We start from the raw sequence: 18,968 nt of genomic DNA, 5'->3' as shown, positions 1-18,968 counted from the left end.
ACTTTGAATGTGTTGAACAAACAGTCATCATGATGGTATGAGCAAAGGAATCCTAAAACCAGGTCAAAGGTGTAAACTTTTCCCATTATGTGTCTTCATGTAAATCTACCTCAAGGCCTGAGATGTTTAGTGTAATAAATTGTATCAATGTGTTACACATTTATAAAACCAACCAACATTTAAAGAGAAAATGTTGTCAATATGTAAAAATCTGACAATGTATTTTACCCAATGTGTTTTATTGTGAATAACTGCTTTTATTTTGATGTATTTTTAATAAATAGATATTTTCATTAAATTAAGTATTCTTAGTTTTACTAGAGAGAGAGGACTATTAACCTGCTTTATTTTGATTGACATATGGGTTAATGTTTGTAACACAATTATAATTTTAAAATGCTTATGAAATATTTCTTCTGACTTTTTAATAATTTTTGAGGGTTTGTTAAAGGGAGAAAACGATACTTTAAAAAAGTACTTTATATTTTTATACTGTACATTTTTGCAGTATTCTTGTCTGTTTCTCTTTAACACTGTTTTAGTTTCTGTCCCTTTAAGATCAGATAGTTCAACTTATTGATCGAAAACTTTGAAAGGCAGAGGCTCAGTCTTTGTTTGAACTGTGTAAAGATAACGTGGCAGAGAAATGTTAAGACAGAGATAGAATTAAAGGTAAGGACATTTTTGCGTTAAACGTACAAATACTAGAGATATCAACATTACTAAGTTCAACTGGAGTTTTAAAAAAGTACAAGCTGTAAAACATCGCTGCATGTAATCTTCATGTACATTCTGAATTAACTGAGGCATGGCCTCATACTGATCATATTTATTTAAAAAAGGGAACTTGAAACAGCTTTATTTTCTGTTAAAGTAAAACCCTTAGAGGTAGACGTGACTATTTGCACAGGCTTCCTTTTGTAATAAAGAGAAGATAACAGTATCTGACAACGACTGTGATAAACCATAAAATATCAAATCCAGTAAAACATACAAAGTGACATAAGATACAAAAACGGTTGCTGGTTTTAATGAAATTGTATGTAATTGACCAACAGAGTCCTGGATAATTAAAGGAATCTTTTTTTATTTACATAAAAAAAACGTTAAAATGTGTGACGTGTTTATATTCATGCCTCTTTACTCTGATCCTTCTAAATAGAATCCAATACGATAAAGTGGCCCAAAAGAGAGCTTCCCTTTTCACTTTAATTTGTGTAGAAATTCATTTATTCAGTGAAGGTTACAGAGGTTTGTTAGGAGGAATTGGTGAACAAACAACAGCATGAAGAACACAGCAAACAGCTTAGGGAGAGTTTTGTGGAGAAGCATAATGAAGGATTTGGTTATGAAATCAAACAAACCCTCGGTGCTGAAGATGCTTGTATCAAGTCAAGTCCAAAATCAGCAGAGCCACCAGTCGGGAAATTTTAGAGCACTTCATTCTTCCCTAGTGACGAGCTTTATGGAGATGCTCTATTTATCAACGGGACTTTGTACCTGATCACATTGTCAAACATGTGACACATATTAATACCTGATTTAATGACCACAGTGTCACTATGCCTGATTGGCCAGCATGCTGACCTCACCCAGATCCTTACGGCTATGAGATATAGCCACTTGAAAGATGAGACACATCCAATTCAACAATGTAGATCAGCTGTAGGCTGAAATTAAAGAAAGCAGAGTTGTGGTGCAGCAGGTGGACCGCCTCCAGGTCAACTTCATTGAAACAGTAATTCATGCAAAAGGAGCCCAAAACAAGTACTAAAAGCAGAACCTTCACAGAACATTTTCAGAAAGCGGACAATTTTGTATTAACAATCCTTTTTATTCTAATTTGACTGAATATTGTGTTTTCTTTACCAGTAGATCAGTCATGAAATTTGACAGGAAATAACTGTTGAAATAAACCAATGTGTGGAATTGATTTAGATGATATTTATTAAAAGTAAAATCTAAAAGTGGGTTTTACTTGTGCCTAGGTCTGGAGATCAGTTGTCAATGATGCAAAACTCAAACGCAAGACTTGTATACGTTCTCCTTAGGAAGAAAGTAATAAATGACAAGTTATCAAGTCAAAAAGACACAAATCAGAGTATCATCTGCAGAATAGCGGATTATGGTAAATATGACCGGGTAAGCATACGGTATGCAATGTGAATACCGTTGCAAACCTAATTTTATGAAATTTGAATTAAATAAATAAAAATATGTTGTGCAGACATGATGCCAAGGATTAACTGTTAAAAAAATAAAAGATTGCAATTAAGATGAAAATTACTGAAACGTATGATCAGGCATTTTCATCCTTGCAGAAAGCAGGATCGAATTGATTCGTCATAGAATCGTCTATCTTATCTGTTGCTTGTTCTCATTTAAAGCACCTCTGATGGTGAAAATCAATAGCAATAAAACTTTGATAAAGCAAGTAAATTATTAGGGTTATGTAACAGTCCTGGGTTCAGCAGGCGGTCATGATGACAACGTTCGTTGTGATGAGAGTGTTTTATCATCTGCAGCTTAATATCACACTAGACGATAACAGATCACAACCAGATCCTAGAAGTGTCTCTCTTGGTAATTTGTAGAACAAATTAATTCCATTCATATCTAGGTATACAGAAATACGTGAATCAAATCTTGTCAGTGCAGTTGTTTCATATATGAGCAGATTCAAATATATTACTGTCATGTCGACTTGAACCAATAGTGCAGTCAAATTCACTTCATAAAGACATATTTGTTGTTCTAAAGATATTATGTTTGTATTTAATAACCATTTGTATGCAAACTATTATCACAGCAAACTAATTAATTTCAAGGATTAAAAACTTTCACCATGAGTTATAATGAGTGCAGTCAGGACATAGTATAAATCTCTGTGCTTATGTAACTTGCACAATGCAAACATTTATTTTGGTATGATGCACTCCATCTGTATCTTTGGGATTGCACATTGTCTTGAATCTTTAGTAGGTTTTGAAATTTTGCTTGATTTGATTGGTACTAATTCTTCTTTGTTCTGTGTAATTGAAGAAAACCTTTGATAGGTTTTAAAAATGCTCCAATGGTTCATTTCACTCTTTTACAGCTCTCTGATTATATGTTTTTATGGCCTGTCTTCATGTAAGCAACCCCTAATAGATGTAACACATCATGTTATATGCGGCAGAAAATCCTCTTGTGTTTGTCTGATTCTGCAGAGCTGCAGGGTGAACCTGAAGAGACGTAGGCCACAGAGGGAGAGCATCTTTAGACACTCATGTTAGGCACTCATTTATTCCCAACACGACCCTGTATTCACTAAAACAGATCACATCAAACTCCTGAGCAGATTTAGTCAGAAGTAAAGGTGAAGAGTGCTCCAATCCAAGTGACTCCAATCCAACCATGCTCAATTCACGTTCGCTGAGAGTGAGGAGCGCTCTGATCCGACAATGCATGGCTGAGTTCTTGGGAACATTCGTCTTGCTTGTAAGTTACACGAAAGTTTTAATTCATCCTTGAAATACGTCTTAAAAACAATGAGAGCATGCTTGTCTGGCTTTCAACCAAAACTGTACAATTTATGAGAAAAGCCAATCATTTTCCTGCAGCTTTGCAAAACGAATTTATGAAACATTTAACTGTTGCATTTTATTGATTTTTCCTTGTCAAAGTGAATTCAAGTTAAGATTTAAAATAAAAAAATCAGGACTTGAAAAGGTTAAAATCCAAACTTTCACAAGGTAGCTTAATTTGTTTTGCAGGGGATTTGAGAAAATACATTTAAAAATCCTCTTATAAAAAGACTAGACACAAGAACTTTCTAAAGAATTACATTAAAATGTGGGTATTGAATATAAACAAACAATAAGGAAATTGCTCATTTAAAACAGATACACAAAAATTGATAAAATAGGCTTTTAATTTCTATGGATGACTGGAGTAACCAGTCATGTTTTTAGTCCTCATTTAAAGTAGGCGACAGTTTCTGCACATCTCAGGGTTTTATGGAGTAATTACTTCCTGAATGCTTCCTTCCTGATTTAGTTTTGGTCCCAAGACAACTGAGAAAACTAGTCTACATAACCTTACACATAGTCATGTGTAAGGTTCATACTTGACAAGTTACTATTATATCTAGTTAAACTCAATACCATTCCGTGCCTTGTAGACATATGATCAGATTTAGAAATATATCCTGTGGCAAAAAATTATAGATGTTTTGTTAATTTAGGGCTGGTGTAATGACTGTTACACCAGCCCTAAATTGTCAGCAGCATTCTAGCTGAACATTTCATACAGATGAGTTTAGCTAAAGTGCTTTATAAAAGTTACAAACAGACAGGAACCAAACTAAATAAAAAGAAATGTGAAATGGCTTAAAAGAATGAGATATTGAGAAAATGTAGCACTATTTAAAAAAGGCCTAACTCTACATTGATGTGTCCTTAGTTTGCTTTTTAGACCGTCTAAGTTGTCCTCAGGTCTTCATGTGTCTCCCCATAGGTTTTAATTCTTAGTTTAGGTATCAACAGACGACCTTTTCCAAACCTTTTCAGGGGCCTGTAAAAGCAAATCAGAAAACAATAAGTTGGACTAAGATCATTACTAGTTTAAAATACCAGTTAAAGCAATTTAATCTATTTTAAATGTGCAGGAAGCTCAGACAAAGACCTTAACATGTCATGAAAAGACTTTGGTGTGTATTTGCATCAATTGTGATAGTTTGCAGAGGTATATTTATGTGCAGTAGTGCATTGCTTCTTTTAATTGGTAGTTCAAATACCACATAAAATGCAGTTCCTCCCATCATATGCTGATGCTCTTGGGCCTCCAGATCTACATAATGGTGAGTGAATGTTTGAGCATTTAGACTGTGACTGGGTTAAAGTGGCTCTTATGTAAAACCACTGAGTAGTTATGTGACTATAAATGCTCCATAAGCATAGAGCATTCACCAGATTTAGATATATGAAGGGCTTTAAATGTTTAGATAAATATTCTAAAGTTCGTTGTTTAGAATTCAGATTTTTATGCTTATTTTTATATTGAGTTTTAAAGGAATTTTAAAAAAATATTTAGGACTGTTGTTCTATCAGATCCAACCTTGGCGATTTTATCTCCAACCTGTAATCACTGGATTTATAGTGTTTCTTATCTTGTTTTTGATATCCTTCACTTGGTTGCCAAATGTATTAGATCAATAATTATTACAGGAACTTTAAGGACGTAATATTTTTACAACAAAGTCATTAATATTTTATTAGACCACTCTGGAGCTACACCAGCTTCAGTATTTCTAAGAATACTGCTCCAACATTACATTACATGCTCCTTGGAACATGTAAACATAAAAGTTTACATTTTAATGTAAACTTATTTAAGTTTACATTAAAATAAGTTTAATGGTAAACTTATTTCCATTAAGTTTACAAGCATTTTTTCTTGTTGTTGTTTTTTCTTCCAGAATCCTATTTATGAGGGCAGATACTAATGTTTTACAAAAATATATCCCTACAAGAAATATCTATTTCTAACACCATTTTGGCCTAGAACAATTTTAACTGAATTTACTTTTTTCTTATCAATTTATACCTGTAGATGAGTAAATGGCTTCTAAGAATGTTGCAGCAAAATGTACGTCTACCTATGACAACCTTCATATTCTTCACAGTGAATGGAGAGTTTCTTTTAATTTAAACCTAAGATGTCTCTGTTTGTGTTTGTGTGTGTGTGTTATGAAGCTCTTTGGCTTATCAGCAGCAGCGCAGGTAAAAACCAGCAGAGAGACTAAAGGCCAAACTCTGTCGATCCACCTGTCTTGGGCCATGGGAGTTATGTCAGCCACGTATCTCACCAAGGGGATCTCAGGTAAAAATTGAAGGCCAGCTACAATATTCACAGAATGTTCTCTGTGTTTAATGAGTAAACTCATGTGGTTAATGCATTACAGAAAATGAAAGTGAGAATTAATTGCTGATAAGCAGAAGGATAAGAACATTGACTTTTAGTGCATTAACTGATTTGAGCCTCTGTTCAAAATGCATCAGTGACATTTGAAGTTTGGTTTTGCATTATAAGTATCTATGTCTTTATTTCTCCCAGGTGCCCACCTGAACCCCGCGGTGTCTCTGAGTTTCTGTATTTTGGGGAAGCTGCGGTGGGGACAGCTGTTGCCCTATTGTGTGTCACAGATCTTTGGGGCGTATGTGGGAGCAGCACTGGTCTATTTGCTCTACTACGGTTTGTCTTTCTGCTATTACTGTATGTGTTCCTGCAGGACCTGTCAGATATGTTGACAGCTTTTTATTTTAAGCACAGAAGAAATAAAGATAAAGCTAAACCAATCAGTTATATAAAAATAGAATAATATAGAAAACATGCAGAACATTTGATAAATTTGAAATAATTTACTAAATAAAATAAATAAATGAGCTCATTTCTCACCACAAATAAACTTAATTGTGGATTACAAGTAAATAAGTAAAAAATGGGCCCATCCTGAATGAGCAGTAGATTAATGTACAAAAACCATTAGCAAAATTGTATAAGAGTGAAAATATGTTTCAGTAAAAACATAAAATAAGGCAAATCAGATCATAATTGCCTCTCTATCATGTGAAAACATTTAAAAAATGGTGACCCACAAATTATCTGATCGGCCACATTATCAGTCATAATGTTGGTTCCATGGTAATATATTAAAATTGTTTTATTGCTTGGCATTGCTTAGACAGATCAATAAAAATGACAGCACTGTATTTTTTACAATGCCTGGGTAATATTATTTAAAATGTCAACAGCAGCAATAACAGTAATGTGTTGCTTTCTAAACCGAGGACACAATTTTGAAATTGGTTTAAAATATGCCGACCCCAAACTTCACCTCTTTATAGAAAAGGAAGAAAAAAGAAAACTCCTAAATTTGGGGAGTCTTGTCATGTTAAAGGCTTTAGTTAAAACCGTGGGACAGTTGCTCAGCAATAAAGTGGGCTGCCATTTTAATAAAGCAAGGATTTTCTGGACTAGCTGCTTTTTTGATCACAATGTTTTTTCTGTGCTGTGAACGTCTGCAGCAGACTGGAGTAAGTCTGAAGGGATCAGGTTTAAATAATCTGATAGTTACTGGAGCTACAGGATTTAAAACAGGACTTAAGGGATCAAATAAAACACCTGCAGAGATTAAAAATTTGTTAAAATAATAAAGAATGTTTAATTTATTTTTCAAAATAATACTAAGGCATTCAGCGCAGAGGTTGTAATAATATTCAGAAAAGTAAGACATAAACCTAATCATTTTGTCTCTTGTTAAACCTGTTCTTTTTTTTCTGCAGATGCTATAATGGAGTTTAGTGGAGGCGTGTTGACCGTCTATGGGCCAAACGAAACAGCATCTATATTTGCCACTTATCCATCTGAGTACCTCCCATTAGGAAAGGGCTTTCTGGACCAAGTCAGTGTTTATCAAGATGAAAACTGTTCTTCAGTAGATAACCTTTGACTGAAACTTTTATTGATTCTAAAATCTTAATTTGATCAGGTGGTGGGCACTGGAACGCTGCTGCTGTGCCTCCTGAGTTTGACCGAAAAGAGGAACACCCCTGCTCCTCCTGATCTGATTGCTCCCATAGTTGCAGGCATCGTGCTCGGCATCATCATGTCCATGTCGGCTAACTGTGGCGCTGCTTTAAATCCCGCTCGAGACCTGGGGCCACGTCTCCTCACGCTGACTGCAGGCTGGGGAACCGAAGTCTTTACGTAAGAACACGGTCCTGCGTTGCTCATTCACCTCTAATTCAGCAGTCAGACAACTGAAGAATGACTGAATATCTTAACAAATTTCTAGGAAATCTTTGCTCTGTAGTTGCGATCTGAAAGATGAGAAAGATGAAAGATGAGAAAGATGAAAGATGAGTTTTACACAACACCTGATAAGAATCTGTTGTTTGTTCCACAACACAAGCTGTGAATAGGATTTTAAGAGCCTTGCTCCACAAATACCTGACTCAGCAGATATTATCTGCTCAAGGCGGCGTGCGTTGACTCTTCAGTTTCAGGGCAAAACTCCAAAAAGCTTTTAGGTGTGGCTTTTCACTGCTGACTCATTATTTACAACACTTGCAAAGAGAAGCGGCTGCTCTTGTCATTTTATTTGTAGTTCAGTTTAACAAGTGATTATTAAAAAGTGATTATTGCCTGGACTGGAAAGGGTATGTAGGAAGATGATTACTGCAATTTATCCCTTTTCCACCAGTGACAGCCCACACATCCATTTCATATGGATATTGTTAAAGTAATTTTCTTAGGTCAAGAAAAAAAAGAAAATAAATCGGAGTGCCGATTTAATTTTTCAGAGCATGTCTCAAAAGTCTTGTTATATCAGAAAAGTCAATTTTAAATTGACTAATATGCTTTGAAAATCTATAGAAAGGCTGATTGTGATTTTTTTTTAGATCCCATACAGCAATATTCAGTCTTTAGCCTTTCAATAAAATGTTTGTCCCATCGACATTTAGATTTGTCTTAGTTTACAACACTGATAATGTCTTGCCACCTGCCAAACATTTAAATCTTGAATATTTGTAATTTTATTATTTCTCCTCAGGTGTTACAACTACTGGTTCTGGGTACCGATTGTGGCTCCGATTATTGGGGCTCTTACAGGCACTTCTTTGTATTTGATCTTCATCGAATGGCAGCTGCCTGATGAACCGCAGGAGAGTCACCCTAAAATCTGTTCAGTGGGAGCATCAAGCCGTCCGTCGCTATGTGGGAAAAAGGAGAGGAACCAAAGTAAACATATTTTTAATTACTAAATGTTAGTAAGAGTCCTTTAAGCCTTCATGCCAAAGCAAATAACTACTAATTGTTCATCCTAGTTGGTTGGTGATATTTTATAAAGATGAATTATTTAGCTCTGCAGGTTAAACACAATCATTTCCTGAGTTCTCAATGAACTGCGTTAATCCTATTTCAAAACTACTGAAAATTTGCTGAGGTAACATAACAGTTTAACTCTGTACTTCTCCACAATTGAAAGTTGCAGTTCAATATGCGTCGGTTGCATCAAAAATTCATCTTAATCTGAACAAATAATAGTAAATTACTGTAATATGTTAACAAAAAGCTGCTGTCTTTTACAAAAAAAACTGTAAAATACACTCCAGCATAAACCAAAGTAATCCCATCTGAAGCGAAAACAGGTTACTAGAACAAATTACTGAATTCTTAGAATTACTGTCAAACAAAACAAAACCGGCTGAGAAAATCAGACTAGAAAGAGACAGAATGGATAGAAAGAGGAAACTAGACAATATAAGTGCAGAGAAGTCCGATTGCAATTTGTAAAGTTCTACACAGTTGAACAAGTTTTATCCTACAGTTGGGTTGTAGCTGTAAATGGAGCTGGAGCCAGAGGCCACTGAGGAAAACAGAAACCAAGAAAACTAAACTGCATTTAAACCATAGTGCAAAACCAGAACTCAAACCAACATGAAAACCGACCAGTCAGGAGACGCACAGGACATTTGTTTAGTGGTGATTATTGGTACTGAGACTCTTCAGTACTAAATGCTTCAGTGACTCTACTTCTATGGACTACCACAAGGCTCCATTTTTGAAACTGCAGCCACTTGGTGCTATTTACTCGTAATCTTTTTTTTAATTATTATTATTTTAAAAGAAACAAGACCAGTGTCATGTTTCAGCTCAATGCCAACAGCATCACCCCACGTTTATGTTCTCTGGCTGATCTTATGTGACAAAACCAGTATTACAAATGGTGATGTGGGATTGCACTGTTCCTTTATACTCAACAAAAGCTAAAATATTTCTTATTGACTACCTGTGCAATATGTTCTGCTGTTAAATTTTCTGCAACTACATATTCCACAGTAAAATATCAGTGGTAGCAGTTGAGTTAGATGGCAACTCAGCCACAAAGTGGCTGGCCACTTAAAATTGTAGAGTGGGGTCAACAGATGCTGTGGTGTAAAAAAGCTGAAAGTTTCTGCAAAGTCAACAACCACAGATCTCCAAGCCTTATTTTGACCTTCACACAGAGCTCTGCATAGAGAGTGGGCTTATGTGCCTCCAATGTTTGGTAACAAAACCAAACATTGGAGGCTATCTGCAGGCTACAAGTAGATCTGAGAAGAAGATAATTTCTACAATTTGACCCTTAGATTCTTCTTGCCTCAAGCAAAAATATATAGTGGGCTTGTTTGAAATAATATCTTGTTGAGTCATACAAGCTTGTGTCACAGAGTCTTCCCTGGAAGATGTCATATAAGCTTCTTTAGATGTGACAAAATTTATATTTTTTTAACGAATAACAAGACATTTTAATTAATTTCATGCTCCCAGTTGCCCCCCTCTTCTTCCAACATGTCAGAGCACCAGTTGCATAAACCAACAAGTTTCTTTTTATCTCCTGGTTAAGCCCGGAGTGTTTATTATATTGCATTCTTTGTGTGTGCAGAAAGTCAGGACTTGGTTCCCTCTTGTGTTAGGTGCACCACGTTTGTTGCCGACAGAGGGAGCAGGTTATCTGATAGAGAGGCACTGCATTTTCCCTCAGTTCTGAATATGTGAATGTGAATGTGAATATGCAGCTGCAAGCAGATCTTAAAGGTTAATCCCAAACGTTTTTTAAATTGGCACTCCAACATCTCCCAGATGTTCATACTGTATGTTAGTATGTCTAAAATAGAGAAAGACTAAACTAGAACTCATCTTCTACAAGCATATTTTATACAAGTACAACTTTTTCTAAAGGTCATTGAGAGGTTTATATTGCTGCATTTGTTTTTCCTTTGTTTTAACGCGGAGAAATCAATCATATTTGCACAACCAGTCATTTCTTCCTTGAAGATATATAATTTTCAAATTACAATTAAAGTTGCTGTGAATGTGTGCAACTGACAGGTTGATTTTTGTTCAAATAAGGTTTTTTATAGACCTTTTTGCATGCCTTTGTGTAATTACACATGCCATTGCATATTGTGTTAAGACAGGTTTGTAAAGACACATATAATCTTTCTTCCTTGTCCATAAGATTTATTCAAAGTATGATAGCTGTGGTTAAATAAATGTATACAAAGAATTAAGAGTGCTATATTCTTCACAATTTAAATTTTTACATTGTCACTTCAAGTTTTGAAAACTGATTTCATTTGGATGTTTTGTTGGAACTAATGATTTTAACAATAGTGGAGACAATGCTGACAAAGAATGGTGTAACAATTAATATGCACTTATTTGTATGATGTGTAAGATTTTTTTTCTTTTAAGAAATTGTGTTGATTGATGTTTCAGTTAATCTAATTTATGGTCTGTACAAAATGCAGGTTATAGTGACAAAAGAAGTCAGATCATGGTCAGTGTATTGTAGAAACCTTACCTGTAATTTGACATAAATCCTTTGTAATTTAGCTGGAAACCAACAGTTTTCAATTGTGCAGAAAAGCCCTCTTTGGGCTTACACAGTGAGCAGGTTTACCTGGTATTACCTTATTGCTTTATAAGCACATTTTGTGTATTTTCTTTTTCTTCACTTGCCAAAAATATCAATATTTCAAAAGCATGTAATCAGCTGCTCTTTAGGTCTTCCACATCATGAGAGTCTAATGATAAGAACAAACTGTACAGATAAGCAACTAAGCAGTGTTAGAGGAGTTCAGAGTTCAGCTAGACAGTTATGTGGTTATTGTTTCTATCATACATCCATCCATCCATCCATTTTCTAACACCCTTGTCCCTAGTGGGATCGGGAGGGGTGCTGGTGCCAATCTCCAGCTAACGTTCCGGGCGAGAGGCAGGGTCACCCTGGACAGGTCGCCAGTCTGTCACACAACCATACACACTCACACCTAGGAACAGTCATGTTTTTGGACTGTGGAAGGAAGCCGGAGTACCCGGAGAGACCCTGGGCTGGGAATCGAACCCAGGACATTCTTGCTGCAAGGTAACAGTGCCATCAACTGTGCCACTGTGCAGCCCCCCTTACATGAATTTACATTCACTGATGTAAATTCATGTAAACTATATTGATGTAAATCATTTTCCTGCTCTAAAATAATCTTAGAAAATCTGAATTTAAAGCATTCATGTATTCATATGTTTTAAAAGAAAGTAAAGATGAATTTTAGATATTGTACATCCCTGAGTCAATAAAAGTTATCAAATTAAAATGTTTGTGTTTCTGACCTGTTTATATGCACAGTTTATGCCTAACAAGAAAATGGTCAATAAATAGAAAATACTCCATTATATATTAAATTTGCAAGTTCTATCTCACATTCAATGATGTAAGGGGAAAAAAATCTGTGTACTAATTTTTTTGTCTCACTTCTATAATATCAAGAAATTTGCTGACAGGTTGTAAAACATGTTTAGGATTTTTTTTTTTTTTTTTACAAGATCGATACACTGATAATCAGAGAAATATGCATTTGTCTTTAGATATTTTATTTAGAAAATCAGAGTAAATATCAGCGTCTGAGGAAAAGCAAAAAAAAAGAAGGAAGAAGAAATGAAACTTTTATTCTCCTTTTATATCTTATCAGTCACGTACACAGTGCCTTCCACCCATCTCTCTCCTGTAGGGAGTTTCTCTAAGTTTCTCCCATTTCTGGTTAATTGGTACATCTGTCCCTAAATCAAACCTGGTTCAAATAAAAAAATATACTCCATTATACATTAATGGAGTATTTTTTATATATTAATGGAGTATAAAATATATATTTCTTCTCTTTTGGTTGGAAAGAGAAGAAAAATCATCTTCACTGAAAACTCCGTTATCTGTTCCATAACACTTGCTCAGAAACCTTCATTATCAGTTCATTCATTATCACTTTTGCTTATTCCCAGTAAATAAGCAAAAGTTTTATTTTCCAAGATAAACACCATGTGGCTTAAACAGCCTCTTTGAGGTCCGTTCTATTATCTGAAAATTTATGGACTCTGTTCAAATGAGCAACCTCTAACAGAAGCAGTAAATCACATTATCTGTGACAGCGAGTCCTCCGCGGTTAATAACTAAGTTATAGCCCTTAGTGTTTATCCAACTCAGTGGGGCTTTAAGGCAAACCAGGAGAGGCGAGTGATACAGTCCGCACATCCTCTGATTCTCAAGTGGAGACAAGCGATTCAGGACAGTCAAGTCACGATGAAGCTGCGTATGCTGAGGAGTCCCTTGGTCCGAGAATGTATGGCTGAGTTCCTGGGAACATTTGTCTTGCTGGTGAGTAACACCTGAGATGTATTAATATTTCTTAAATCTTTAAATAACTATTCAGCTGCTTTCATTTGCTTTTATCCTAGAGAATAATTGGTAACTAATTCATAAACAGCTTTCAATAATTGCAGCATTTGCTGTAGGTAGGTGTGATGCCATCTTAAAGGGAATGGTTGAGTTGATACACAAAACAAAATGAGACATAAAAAACACATATATATATGACTAGTGAGCAATTAATAGAAATTAACCAATCATATATGTAGCCTGGATTAAGAAACGTGTATCATAATGAAAAAACTATGTAAAATTGAATTAATTGCCACACGGCATCAACATGTTGTCTGTCATTTTATTATATCATATATTTGATATTAATGTGATATTAACAGCTGTCAGCAGTTCACCATGATTGCCTGCTTTTACAAACTTATTTGATCTGGCAAAACGATCGTTTTAAAATCTGGAGGTACAGGAAGGAAAAAGAAACGGGACAGAATTGGAGTGATTTCTCCTGTCTTCTCTGCTTAAGACATTCTTAGGTTCATGAAAAAAAACAAACTCCTCGTTACTCCTAGCATTTTGTCTCTTTAGGAGCTCTTAAAGGGTAACTTTGTGAATAACTTTTATTTTACTTTTATATTCTCTACAGAAAAATCTTAGAATTACAGATATTTCAAGATGTTTCCTAAAACGATGTCACTAAGCGCTACTTTTAGTATTAGGATGTTTTGAGAATATGGGCCATGACCTTTATTAATATCTCTTGGTATTTTAAAGATCATAATGCCACGCACTTTTACAAGATGTCGGAGCTTCTGGGGAAGACACAGAACCACATCATCACAACTGTGTTTGGCAGTGTGCAAAGTACTGTTTCACACCAGACCAATCTGGAGTATTTTGGATAATTTGTTTTTAAAAACTCAGTGCTCAAGTTAAACTCACTGTAGCATTAATCTGTCTTCACATATTTATGCTTCATGGTGGTCAGAAACGATATATTATTGCAGCTTTTTAAATTAAGGGTGGCCTAATGTTGTGTAAAAGGCAACCATTTCACTTATCTCAGCTGCACAGCAGTAATATTGAAATCACGTTTTCCCCTCATAATAATTCCTAACCTGGGCTTTGAAACATAACTTTGCCTCCAACCATTTTCAGCTCCTCTCTCTGTGTACCATACAGCTATTTGGTTGCTCTGCAGCAGCGCAGGTAAAATCCAGCCGAGAGACCAAAGGCCAGTATCTGTCGATCAACATGTCCTTCTCTGTGGGGGTGATGTCAGCAATGTACCTGACCAAGGGGATCTCAGGTAAAATATATCACAAACTAACATGTGCCATCACTATTTAACTTGGCTGATGTGTAAAGTTATTAAAATATCACTTCTATAACCAGCTGCACAGTGGAAATTCAAGTTCCTCACCTGATAATCAACAGGAAGAAATTTCTTGCTTTTACTCCTCAAATGTATCACTGAAGATCTTTAAAAAAAGAGTCATTAAGTTTTTAAGAGCTTTCTTTTGATTGACTTATTTATCTTGTGTAGATCATCTAATAAACCATCAGATTCTCATACATTTCTTTTTCACTTTTTGTTCTCCTACATTTCACCCTCAGGAGCCCATCTGAACCCCGCAGTGACTCTAAGTTTCTGTATCTTGAGGAAGGTGAAGTGGGGAAGGCTGGTACCATACTGCCTCTCCCAAGTGCTGGGGGCATATGTGGCATCAGCGCTGGTCTACGTGGTTTACTACGGTTGGTCTTTGTATAATCACTGGAATGTCTTCATACACACCTGAACTGATTTATTACAAGCAATATCAATGCCAACAAACCAGTACTGAACCAAAATAGTCCTTCAAGAAAATTCTCTAAATTCAGTAACTGACATAGTTAAATGATAGATTCTTGAAGTAGATGGTTGAAATAGGGACACAGAAACTGTCATAAAAATTCTAAAAAACAGATTGACCAAACAAAATCTTGAATTTAAAAATTGTCCAGAGGCTCAATCAACTCTGGATTTCATTCTGGTTACTCTAATGTCTACGTGGGCTAATCTAATCTCAGTGATCTCTAAAGAAAGAGTCTGAACTCATTCTTTCTCCATCTGATGTGCGGTACCTGCCACTGCCTGGGAGATTGTGTCTATTGTAATCAAGCTCAGAACCAACAACCCTGAACAGGTTTAACTGGGCCAGATTCTGCTTTGACGCTACTCCAACGTCCTGAAGTGCAGCCCAATAGTTGTACCAGCCCAAATCTGTCTGCAACAGTGATTTTAAAGGTCTACAAAGTATACAGTACTAGAACCATGTCAGCCGACATGAAATCCTACATCTCACAATGTTGTGGATGTGCTTTGTTCAGGAGTCTATTGCTTCTCATTTCATTTCAATATCTTTAAATGCAGATTGCCTTAGAGAAAATTGTTCTCCCATTGCCCTCCATGGTGATAAGAGCCTAAATTAGCCTAAATGCTAAATTAGACAAATGAAAGAAATTTCAAGATACACATTAGAAAGTGAAAAATATTGGCAGAGGTTTTCAATACACCAACATTTTTGCAATCTCCTACTTCATGGAGTAACTTGAGATACTTTACATAAGGCAATTCTGAAATGTCAGAATTGGTTTGTTTGCATTCAAATCAGAAAATATTTTTATTGAGACAATGTTTGCAGTTAATTTTTTTTCCCAGATATCAAAAAATGTTTCTGTTGCAGATGCTATAATGGAGTTTGGTGAAGGCGTTTTGACTGTTCATGGCCCAAATGAAACAGCATCTATATTTGCAACGTATCCATCCCAGTACCTCACGTTAGGGAGGAGTTTCCTTGATCAAGTACGAGTTTATCATAATCAAGCCATTGCTTTGTTAATTTCTCACTAACCTACAGCAAACTGTTTAAATGTTCCTGTTCAGGTAGTGGGGACTGGGATGCTGATGTTATGCATCCTGTCTTTGGAGGAAAAGAGGAACACCCCCGCTCCTTCTGATCTGATTCCTCCAATAGTTGCAACAATTGTCCTCGGGATCTCCATGTCCATGTCAGCTAACTGTGGAGCTGCAATAAATCCCGCTCGTGACCTGGGGCCACGCCTTTTCACTCTGACTGCAGGCTGGGGAACCGAAGTCTTTACGTAAGAACCTTATCTTGTTTTGCTTATGTAATTTCACACTGGAGAGAAAAGCACAAATTTATACATTTGAAATAAACAGACATTATTTTCTGTTTCTCAGAAAATTGTGTCTTTCTGGCACCTTTTCAGAGAACAGATAATCAAACTTCTGTTTCTTCCAGTCAAAGTTCCTCAAATGAATTTAAGGACCCTGCAAATTTACAAAGCAACATTCACAAGTTGTTATGTTTTTCACAAACAGAAACTATAATCCTGAAGCTCTTTCCTCAGGTTTTTAATTGTGATTTCTCCTCAGGTGTTACAATTACTGGTTCTGGGTCCCACTAGTGGCTCCACTTATTGGAGGACCTTTAGGTTCTTGCCTTTACTTGGTCTTCATCGAATGGCAGCTGCCCACTCCAGAACTTCTTCCTCAGGACAAGAGCACAACAGTCTGCACCATCAGCAACAGCATCAAAGAGCCTGCCACCACACAGGGAACAGGAGACAACTTAAAGTCAACATATTTTTAGTCATTGATCAGTAACAAAATTACAGTGCAATAAGCCTTTTTGATCATAAAATGGTAAATCTGACTGGCTGGTTAGAAATTGAGGATGTTCAGGTATTTATATATGCTTCTGTTAACAGAGTTATGATTATTTCTTTTTATGACTATACATTTGCAGAAACATTTGAGCAGAATCCTGTTGTTTGCTACATTAAACCTCCGTGTATTTAAATTTTTCAAAAACATGTGCCCACATTGCCTCCCTGATATAATTGGTGAAATGGTTTCCTAGAATGAGTCGCGATATGATTGAAGGTTACCTGTCCAGGTTATATCCTGCCTCTCAACAAAAAACTGGGGAGGCAGGGTAGGATGTAGAGAAAAATGAACACCATCTTATGTTAGATAGGCAGAAAAACTTTTTTTTTCTTTTTTTACTTCTCTTGTAGTTTTCAGACAGATTTATGCATTTATTTTTATAATGGAACTTATAAATCTATAGCCATAATAACTTTCTCAGGAATGAGGCTGTTTGTACAGCTAACCATTGCAAACATACAATTAGTCCACTGAATAAAACACAACATTCACCTTCAAGGTTCCACATATTTACAATCTATTGTCTTCCACTTATGCGGGGTTGGGTCGCTGCTGAAACGGCACCGATCAGCTTATCACTCATTCTGTTTTTCCCTCATTTGTGAATAAAACCCCACTTAAACTTTGCATGCTCTTTTCCGGCTCAAGACTGTGCATGGTCTCAGATTTGGAGACACTGATCCTCATTCTGGCTGCCTCGTAGATTACAATCTGATGAAGCCAATAAAACCAAATCATCTGCAAAAAGCAAATACACGATTCTAAGGCCACCAAATGGATCCCTTCAACACTTTGGCTACACCTAGACTTTCTGTCCAAAGCTCAGACTTGGTGCGGTCCAATTCTCACTGGAAACAAATCCAACTTACTGCCTGCATTGTGGACCAATCCTTGGCACCAGTCGAACTGGGACCTAATAGCCCGTATAAAACGGCTATTAGTCTAAAGTCTGAGCAGAAAGTCTAAAGTCTGAGCTTCAGAGTTTCCAACTCTCACTGGAAACAAATCCAACTTACTGCCTTCATTCTGGACCGCTATCTGGCACCAGTCGAACTGGGACCTAATAGCCCATATAAAACGGCTATTAGTCTAAAGTCTGAGCAGAAAGTCTAAAGTCTGAGCTTTAGAGTTTCCAACTCTCACTGGAAACAAATCCAACTTACTGCCTGCATTCTGGACCAATCTCTGGCACCAGTCACCGGTCGAACTAGGACCTAATAGCCCATATAAAACGGTGTGGGGTACCACGTGGGGTATAACGCCATATAACGCTAATTTAATTCTTAAATTAGTCAATCCAAGAGTGTTATTCATTTTCTTGGCAGTGATTGGTTATAGCCTCAAGAGCAGAAATAAGGAAGTTTGTTGAAGTTAACTTCTGTGGTGGTGCTATGATGGTTTCCACGGTGCATATTAATGCATATTAAGGTAAATTTCCTGTTTGAACTGTTCAAATAATCAGTTGTATGTGTTTTCTGAGAGAGTTTCAGATATTCACTGATATTTGCAGGCAACCATCCATGAATAATAGGATAGCTTGCCTAATGATATAAGAAAAAATATACTTTTTACACAAACATTTAGACAAAACACTTTAAAAGTTACTCCTCGTGCTTTAAGACCTCAGGGCACTTTAGTAAGACTTGGTTTGACTCGACCTAAAGTACAGCAAAGCAATTTGAAGTGATCCGTAAGAGGAGAGCTCTTGTGGGTGAAAAGTTTGATCCAATGTGTGTTTGTGTACTACATATTAAAGAGAACATTTGCAGTTTGTTATTGTAGTGGTATCTTTTATTGTAGGAAACTTGTATCGGTAGTGCATTGCTTTAAACAAACAGCATCATGCTATTAGACTGTGAAAATTGTACATGTTGTAAACTGTTATCTAGAATGTGGTGCTAGAATGAAGAAAGCAGCTGCACTTTAAAGTAGCAGCGCTGCTTACACTGGGAATTTTACGCTTCCTGAACACAACCAGCAGAGGAGGAGGCAGAGGAGATG

General features: G+C 36.1%; 1 protein-coding gene and 1 pseudogene across 1 annotated transcript; both read left to right on the top strand.

The window, feature by feature from the left end:
* The first annotated feature begins 46 nt into the window (after nucleotides 1–46).
* Nucleotides 47–11,784, top strand: LOC102233946 (annotated as a pseudogene).
* Nucleotides 11,785–13,041: 1,257 nt separating this feature from the next.
* LOC102227038 (aquaporin-10-like) lies at nucleotides 13,042–18,738 on the top strand. Its single transcript, XM_005809119.2, has 6 exons — nucleotides 13,042–13,234; nucleotides 14,417–14,543; nucleotides 14,852–14,989; nucleotides 15,961–16,079; nucleotides 16,161–16,378; nucleotides 16,674–18,738. Exons 1-6 carry the CDS (start codon nucleotides 13,160–13,162, stop codon nucleotides 16,888–16,890), a joined length of 894 nt encoding a protein of 297 aa, XP_005809176.1. The 5' UTR covers nucleotides 13,042–13,159; the 3' UTR covers nucleotides 16,891–18,738.
* Nucleotides 18,739–18,968: the final 230 nt, after the last annotated feature.

Source organism: Xiphophorus maculatus, chromosome 3 (genome assembly GCF_002775205.1).
Source record: "Xiphophorus maculatus strain JP 163 A chromosome 3, X_maculatus-5.0-male, whole genome shotgun sequence".
Classification (NCBI taxonomy): domain Eukaryota; kingdom Metazoa; phylum Chordata; class Actinopteri; order Cyprinodontiformes; family Poeciliidae; genus Xiphophorus; species Xiphophorus maculatus.
The sequence above is the reverse complement of the archived record's forward strand: the minus strand, read 5'-3'. Positions and strand labels throughout refer to the sequence as shown.

What these genes read in the sequence shown, in the direction of transcription:
- LOC102227038 (XM_005809119.2), top strand. Translation starts at nt 13,160, where the DNA reads ATGAAGCTGCGTATGCTGAGGAGTCCCTTGGTCCGAGAATGTATGGCT. An exon ending in CCTGACCAAGGGGATCTCAG is followed by an intron (nt 14,544 to 14,851) that starts GTAAAATATATC and finishes TTTCACCCTCAG; the next exon opens with GAGCCCATCTGAACCCCGCA. An exon ending in GGTCTACGTGGTTTACTACG is followed by an intron (nt 14,990 to 15,960) that starts GTTGGTCTTTGT and finishes TTTCTGTTGCAG; the next exon opens with ATGCTATAATGGAGTTTGGT.